The 9176-nt window shown below is 37.1% G+C and overlaps 1 protein-coding gene and 1 long non-coding RNA gene across 2 annotated transcripts in view; both read right to left on the minus strand.

Moving 5' to 3' along the window:
• Nucleotides 1-9176, minus strand: part of LOC127495676 (uncharacterized) — a 41111-nt gene that overhangs the window by 1447 nt on the left and 30488 nt on the right. The window lies entirely within an intron of this gene.
• si:dkey-23k10.5 (GTPase IMAP family member 8) lies at nt 779-6188 on the minus strand. Its single transcript, XM_051862623.1, is given in 6 exon segments — nt 779-1582; nt 1659-2127; nt 2129-2328; nt 2407-3114; nt 4450-5121; nt 5983-6188. Coding segments are annotated over 6 exon segments (2247 nt in total). The 5' UTR covers nt 6014-6188; the 3' UTR covers nt 779-1415.

Raw genomic sequence — 9176 nt, forward strand, 5'->3', positions numbered from 1 at the left:
TGCACCGTGTACAGATAAAAAATATAACAACTTACTATTTAATGGATTTTCCATACTATGTGCTCTCGTAATTGGTGCAGAGACTTCTCTTTCAAAACTCTTTAAAGTCTCTTCATCTATTTCATAAAACATCCTCCATTTCCCGCCACAATCTTCTGCCATCTTCTCCAGCAGTTCTGTAACTTGAGATCCATCACCCCAGCGTTATTGTTGAGAACATGATACATGTTCCCACATTTGTCTATTATCCACTGAAGAGCTTCTCCTTCACTCTCAATGAACAGTTCAATGGTTGTGTCTCTCAACCAGTCATGTTCAACAATCATGTGATCACTGATTTTGGGACCATGACAGGGAGCATGTTCCTCCACAGCCCTACTGTACACTTCAGTGAAAGAAACGTCCACTCGTATGACATTTATTATTTTCTTGGGCTTGTATGTATGCAGTTTAAGCACTTTAATTGTAACTGTTCTATATGTACAGATCTAAACAGCTATTGAAAGACATATAAAATTATTAAATTAATGGAAATCATACCAGAGCATAAATTCTTCACAAATGTTGACTGAAGAAGAAGAAAAAAAAAATCTGATAAAGTTTAGACAATGTTAGACTGGTTGAGTATCTGAATCAGGTTCTCCATCAGACTCCAATCCAGACTAGAGGTAATTTCTGAACGCAGTGACAGTGAATCGGCTTCTTGGGATCACATATGCTAAACTTGTGACCAAGGAAGGATTCTTTCCTTCAGCAACTACAAAGGAAGGAATTATGATATCAGACAAATAACCTTTCAACATTGCACCATGTACAGATAAAAAATATAACAACTTACTATTTAATGGATTTTCCATACTATGTGCTCTCGTAATTGGTGCAGAGACTTCTCTTTTAAAACTCTCTAAAGTCTCTTCATCTGTTTCATAAAAACATCCTCCATTTCCCGCCACAATCTTCTGCCATCTTCTCCAGCAGTTCTGTAACTTGAGATCCATCACCCCAGCGTTATTGTTGAGAACATGATACATGTTCCCACATTTGTCTATTATCCACTGAAGAGCTTCTCCTTCACTCTCAATGAACAGTTCAATGGTTGTGTCTCTCAACCAGTCATGTTCAACAATCATGTGATCACTGATTTTGGGACCATGACAGGGAGCATGTTCCTCCACAGCCCTACTGTACACTTCAGTGAAAGAAACGTCCACTCGTATGACATTTATTATTTTCTTGGGCTTGTATGTATGCAGTTTAAGCACTTTAATTGTAACTGTTCTATATGTACAGATCTAAACAGGTAATGAAAGATATATAAACTTATTAAATGAAGGAAAATGTTATATAATTAGAATGAGAAAAGAAAAGAATCATGCAATAAAGTTCAGACAGTTTAGAGAGACTGCACATGTATCTTAATCTGAGTCAGGTTCTCCATCAAACTCAGGAATAGAACCAAGAGAATCCACTCCAGAGCTCCTTTTTGATCTTGACATGAAATGCCTCTCTTCTGGTGTTTCTTGTGATCTCAGGGACCCATATGCTGAACTGATCCCTGAGGAAGAACCGCATCCTTCAGCAACTGGAAGGAAAGAAATAAATACATCGGACAAACGTTTAAATATTGCACAATATGCAAAAAATAAAGAACAACTTACGATTTAGTGGAATATCCATGCTCTGTGCTCTTTTAATGGGTACAGCAGCTATTCTTTCAACTCTCTCTAAAGTCTCTTTATCTAGTTCATAAAGACATCCTCTGTTTCCTGCCACCATCTCCTCGATCTTCTCCAACAGTTCTGTGACCTGAGATCCATCACCCCAGTTCTTATTGTTGAGAACAAGATATCTTTTCCCACATTTCTCAATGAGCCCCTGGAGAGCGTCACCTTCACTTGCTATGAATAACTCTATGGGAGTGTCTCCTAGTTCATCTCCAACAGCAAACACAACCAGCGTGTGATTCCAGACATTTTCACCGAGAGGCTCCATGATTTTCTCTAGTCTGCTCTTCTCTTCCTCAGCAAAGGAAGACTCAACACTCCAGACTAAAATGAAAGCATGTATTCCTGAGGACTCTTCTGTTACACTTCTCAATATGTTGAGTTTAGCCTCCTCAAGTCTTTTTGCCAATAAGGTAATCTTTCTCAAAACCTGGTGTGTAAACCACAGTGAGATTCCTTCTGGATACTTCCCCATTTTCTTTTAAATTCTCTTCTATTCTTCTGTCAAATGCTTTTCTTCCCAAAATTGTGTTCCCAGTTGAACTCTTGTCAGAATAGTGTGGTCCAAGTAACACCAACCTCATTTCGAAAAGTTCAGCACCTCCTTTAAAAAGACAGAGCACAGACCATAAATATTTTCCATTACTTCATCATTAATACTATGTTTCCACTGTTTACTCACCTGATGTTGAATGTCTCAATTCATTTCTTTTTTGCATTTCATCTTGCATCTGTTTTGCTCTTTCCACTACTTTCATCCTCCTGTTTTTCACCTCTTGTAAATTCTGATCATTTATCTCAAAGCAGAATCCTTTGTTTCCTGTGACCATCACTTCTATCTTTTCCAAAAGCTCAGTCACTTGATTATCATCATCTTTGTTCATGTTGTTAAAGACATGATATCTGTTTCCACATTTGTCTATTATCCACTGAAGAGCTTCTCCTTCACTCTCAATGAACAGCTCAATGCTTGTGTCTCTCAACCAGTCACCAAAGGTAAAGAGAACAATGATATGATCCCAGACATTTGCACCAAGATAGGCAACATGTTCCTCCACTGCCCTTCTGTACACTTCAGTGAAAGAAACATCCGCTCGTATGACCAGGAGAAAGATGTGAGGTCCTGGAGGACAGTGAGACGGACTCAACACAACCTCATCTTTATAGAGTCTGGGGGTGTATTTTGAGTGGTAATTTCTTCTTCGGCCTGGAGTATCAACCACAGTGATGTGTCTTCCTGAAACATCTCCTTCTCGAATCACAGATGTAAGTGATCTTTTTAAATCAAATGCAGGTTTGCCCAGGATGGTGTTTCCTGCTGAACTCTTCCCAGATCCATTATAACCCAGCAGCACCATCCTCAGCTCTGAGAGTGGATGTTCATCTCCTGCTGGCAGACATAAATATTTCGGTAACATTTTACAATAAGGTTGTATTAGTTAACATTAGTTAATGCATTAGTTAACATTAACTAACCATGAACAACACCTCTGTTCAGCATTAGTTAATCTTTGTTAACGTTAACTCACGCATATATTAATGCATCTATTCACGTTAACAGCGCAAGTAGTTAACATTAGTTAATGCATTCGTTAATCTTTGTTAACGTTAACTCGCACATATATTAATGAATCTATTCATGTTAACAGCGTAAGTAGTTAACATTAGTTTATGCATTGATAACATGAACTAATCATGAACAATGCCTCTAAATAGCTTTAATGTTTTAAGGTCAACTTACTGTACATTAATTTATGTAGCAGTTGACACATTTCTAACTCACCACTCACACTAAAGGTAAAAATGCCATTGTGTACCTTATCAGCATTATTTATTAACAAGGCATTGATTTGGGCTGTAAACATAATTCTGGAAACCATCTAAACATTAACAGATATGTTGTTCATGTTTATATGCACTTTACTATCATTATTTAAATTCAACAAAGCATTCATTAATGGAATTTGTGAACCTTATTGTAAAGTGTACACTATTTCAACATTAACTGATGTGTTACTAACATTTGTAGACCCTTTATTAACATGACTTACCATTAACAAAGCATTCATTAATGTAATTTGTGAACCTTATTGATTTTACTGAACCTTAAATGAGTGAAAGCTATTCTTCAAATACATTTTCAGAACCTTTATTACCAGCCTGGTCTCATTGTCAATACGTAGGTATTAATACGTAAGTTTCAAAGACACAAAACATACAACATTGAAGTATTTATAGCACTAAAACGTAAAAATACTTACTATATTTTTACGAATATATTTACGAATCTTTCATGTCATAATGATAAAGATATATGTATAATTTTCCTTTTATCGTTTTGTAGATAAATGTAAGATCCCTAAACCCCATCCCAAACCTATACCCATTTTATACAGAATGTTAAAATAATAGAACATAATGGAAATAAATGTTCAGGAAAATGACAATTTTAGTAAAAATATAACATTAAAACGATATTTTGAGCCCCTAAGCCACACCTACCCCTAAACCTACCCATAACCATTTCTTAAAACTCTGTACTGTTATAAATAAAAGAATGACAGACAAACAAGCGTAATCACAATAATTTATTTTTTGTGAAAATGTCAAAAGTGGTACCAAAAGTAGTTCAAATGATGATGAGTTTTAGTCGCCCCCCCCCCCCAAACAGTCTCTGGTTAAACGCAATAGCAGTAGCAGTATACATAGTTATAAAAAATCTCACCACTTGTTCTTGTCTTGTCTTTTAGATGCTGATTTTTTATCCTTCTTTCCTCTGCTCTCTTTTCTTGTTCTCTTCTCTTCTCCTCCACATCTTGCAAAATCTCTCTGTTTATTTCATAATAACCGCCTCTGTTTTCATCCACCATCTCCTGTAATTTCTTAAGCAGTTCTGTGACCTGAGATCCATCACCCCAGTTTTTAGTATTGAGAACATGATATCTGTTCCCACATTTCTCAATGAGCCACTGGAGGGATTCATTTTCAAACACTTGTGTTGTTATACCTCCGGGATGATCTGTGGAGGTGAACAACACTATTGTGTGCCTCCATACTTCATCCCCGAAACATCTAATATTATCACACAGAATGTCTTTTTCATTTTGTTTAAATGGTATGTCCACATTTAAGACCAGAAGCAGGACATGAGGTCCTGGAGGACATTTAGTCACACTCAGGACAATTTCCTGTTTATACAGTTCAGGATTTTCTTCAAAGGGTAAATTTCCCCACCAGCCTGGAGTATCAACCACAGTGATCTTCGTGCTAGCTATTTCACTGTGTATCTTCATACAGTGCAAAGTCTTCTTCAAGTCAAACTCCTTTTTGCCCAGGATAGTGTTTCCTGCTGAACTTTTCTCAGCATTTTTTGGACCAAAAAGGACAATCCTCAGCTCTGTTAAGAAAGAATCAGGGCAGAGGTATGTGAGCATATACTACTGTTTATGTTAATATTGTATTACTAGTAGGGTTGCATAATTAATAAAAAAATGCCATTACAATAATGGCTGCAGCGATTAACTAATCACGAAAAGTGTTGATTATAACATTCTATTTCAATCTATGCCCATTGTTTCAATGGTTTCTATTTACAAAGTGTTTTTTGCAGCAGTGTTGAACATTGTAGCCAATCACAAACATGTCTGTTGAGCATATGAATGCAATGGATAACCACAGACTTTTAAGTCACAGGCACCAAACAAATCCCCACAATACCAAAAAATTGTTTTCTTCACTGAGTTCTTCACTCTTGTGAATGCTCTCAGTATAAGGTTTGCAGGCATAAATGTAAATATGAGATTCATTGTGCAGTGTACGTAGTCAGCTTCATTGTTTATAACAGGTGACTTCAAAATGCAGAGCTCAGAGAGCTGAACTGAAATGACAGACAACCTTAGTGATAGACAATGTGATAAAGGGAGCATTCTCTGTAGCTTTCTGTATATAATTTATTCAGTTTGAACAATTTTGTTTTTCTTGTTAAGTTGACTGTTTGGTCACTGTCTTGATTTGCTGAGACATAAAAGCAATAAACTAAACCGTTCTCTGCTTATTTTGGACGTGTACCATATGGCTACATTTAAAAAAAAAAGTATTTAAACATAAATTAATCTAAATTATTAATCATTAATCAATCATCAAGAGCAATAATCGATTATAAGCAGACAGCCATAATTTCTAGAGTAAAATTTGATTAACCAAAATGACTAAAACAGTTAGATCAAACTGTGCAGTAATCAATATTTATCACACTCACCTGAGGAGCTACGTGAACTGCTTGGATTCATGACGACACTCAAATCCCTCTTCTCAGGTTCCAAAATTCTTTATTAACCGGTAAATATTAGCTCCAGTCCTTTAAAATAATACATCAACTGCAGTTATATGCAGCTAATACTGCAAGTATTGTCAGAGACACGGTTGCGTTGCACAGTACAACTTGTACAACAGCAGAACTTTGCACCCTTATTACAACTGTTTTATTGAGCCATATATTTTATACAACGGACAAAGATCAGTCAGGTGTGTTGAAAAAAAAAAATATATATATACAGTGGGTACGGAAAGTATTCAGACCCCCTTAAATTTTTGCTCAGTATTTAGTAGAAGCACCCTTTTGATCTAATACAGCCATGAGTCTTTTTGGGAAAGATGCAACAAGTTTTTCACACCTGGATTTGGGGATCCTCTGCCATTCCTCCTTGCAGATCCTCTCTAGTTCTGTCAGGTTGGATGGTAAACGTTGGTGGACAGCCATTTTTAGGTCTCTCCAGAGATGCTCAATTGGGTTTAAGTCAGGGCTCTGGCTGGGCCATTCAAGAACAGTCACGGAGTTGTTGTGAAGCCACTCCTTCGTTATTTTAGCTGTGTGCTTAGGGTCATTGTCTTGTTGGAAGGTAAACCTTCGGCCCAGTCTGAGGTCCTGAGCACTCTGGAGAAGTTTTTCGTCCAGGATATCCCTGTACTTGGCCGCATTCATCTTTCCCTCGATTGCAACCAGTCATCCTGTCCCTGCAGCTGAAAAACACCCCCACAGCATGATGCTGCCACCACCATGCTTCACTGTTGGGACTGTATTGGACAGGTGATGAGCAGTGCCTGGTTTTCTCCACACATACCGCTTAGAATTAAGGCCAAAAAGTTCTATCTTGGTCTCATCAGACCAGAGAATCTTATTTCTCACCATCTTTAGCAAACTCCATGCAGGCTTTCATGTGTCTTGCACTGAGAAGAGGCTTCCGTCGGGCCACTCTGCCATAAAGCCCCGACTGGTGGAGGGCTGCAGTGATGGTTGACTTTCTACAACTTTCTCCCATCTCCCGACTGCATCTCTGGAGCTCAGCCACAGTGATCTTTGGGTTCTTCTTTACCTCTCTCACCAAGGCTCTTCTCCCCCGATAGCTCAGTTTGACTGGACGGCCAGCTCTAGGAAGGGTTCTGGTCGTCCCAAACGTCTTCCATTTAAGGTTTATGGAGGCCACTGTGCTCTTAGGAACCTTAAGTGCAGCAGAAATTTTTTGTAATTTTGGCCAGATCTGTGCCTTGCCACAATTATGTCTCTGAGCTCTTCAGGCAGTTCCTTTGACCTCATGATTCTCATTTGCTCTGACATGCACTGTGAGCTGTAAGGTCTTATATAGACAGGTGTGTGGCTTTCCTAATCAAGTCCAATCAGTATAATCAAACACAGCTGGACTCAAATGAAGGTGTAGAACCATCTCAAGGATGATCAGAAGAAATGGACAGCACCTGAGTTAAATATATGAGTGTCACAGCAAAGGGTCTGAATACTTAGGACCATGTGATATTTCAGTTTTTCTTTTTTAATAAATCTGCAAAAATGTCAACAATTCTGTGTTTTTCTGTCAATATGGGGTGCTGTGTGTACATTAATGAGGAAAAAAAAAATATGATTTATTCACCTTATTTTTCAAAACTTTATTTTCTTTGAATGTGGGGGGGAAAAAAGACAAATGTTCTCAATATTTAAATTTGTGCTTTAAACTCATCAGTTAAAACCCAAGCTTTAAGATGTTGAAAAGACATGTACACAGAATATTTTAGCAAGGTCCACTCATTTTGAGATTAATAGCCACTAAAGGCGTAGAACTGCTCAGATGACTCTCAAATCAGTTAATTAGTGCTTGTCATGTACCAGCACCTTCTGCTGGTACATGATTTACATGAGTAATCCTCAAAGGTTTTTTTGTTATTATAATTACATTGGTCTTTACAACCTTACATTCCCGTTAATTTTTGTAACAAAGAGTCGCAATTCTGCCATGAACAATACAAGCTTTGTCAAATCCAGCAATATTTTTTTAGAAACACATTTTTTTTCATATATATATATATATATATATATATATATATATATATATATATATAAATATATATATAAATGTACTGTCCACTAGAAAATGTAATTTGCATGTTGCTACAAATTTCATGATTTATTTATTTATTGAATATATTATGACACATATATTGACACATATATGATATATTGACACATATTGCTGCTTTTAATTAAAGATACTTGATCCTCCATAGTAAACAGTGAGCATCAGACAATAATGAGGACTACCTCATATTTGATACTCAAAACCAAGATCTTACTTCAGTTTCTCCAGTTTGCAGTATGGATTCTCCAGTCCCACAGAGAGCACCATCATTTCTAAGTAATTTAGGCCAGTGGCTCCCAACCATGTTCCTGGAGGCCCCCCAAAACTGCACATTTTCCATGTCTCCTTTGTCTGACACACCCATTTCTGGTTTTGGAGTCTATGTTAATGAGCTGATGACTTGATTCAGGTGTGCTTGATCAGGGAGACATGCAAAATGTGCAGTGCTGGGGGGCCTCCAGGAATATGGTTGGGAACCACTGATTTAGGATATTCAATGATGGGTCCAGCTCTCTCAGATGTGAGGCGTTTGATGTCAGAGCTGAAGCCAGAGCAGCACAGCCCTCACACCAAAGTCATTCTGCAGAGAGTAAAATTACACAATCTTCACTCTGTCAGGGACTTCTTTTACAAATAAAAGCAACAACCCTACACAGCCCATCAGTATGTTCCCATAGATGTTACTAAATTCTTTTAAAAAATCTGACCCAACAATCACTGTACAGCACGCAATTCACCATAATCTATTATTTCAATGTAGTGGTTGACCGTTATATATCTGTATTGGCCAGTAAGTTATATTTGGTTTAATTTATGCTGATGAGAAGGTTCACATAGTTGTTTTCACAATAATAGGATTATAACAGAATCAAGTCATAATCTAAAGTATCTATCTGTTAATTTGCAGATTTATTTTTATTAAGTTCAAATATTGTTTCTATCATTCTAGAGTGCACGAGACAAAGATTTCCAAACTTTCTATCACATTACATACATTTTACAACTATTGCTTACTATGGAGGATTTTGAGTGTTAAAAAATATAA

Source organism: Ctenopharyngodon idella, chromosome 15 (genome assembly GCF_019924925.1).
Source record: "Ctenopharyngodon idella isolate HZGC_01 chromosome 15, HZGC01, whole genome shotgun sequence".
NCBI classification, from domain to species: domain Eukaryota; kingdom Metazoa; phylum Chordata; class Actinopteri; order Cypriniformes; family Xenocyprididae; genus Ctenopharyngodon; species Ctenopharyngodon idella.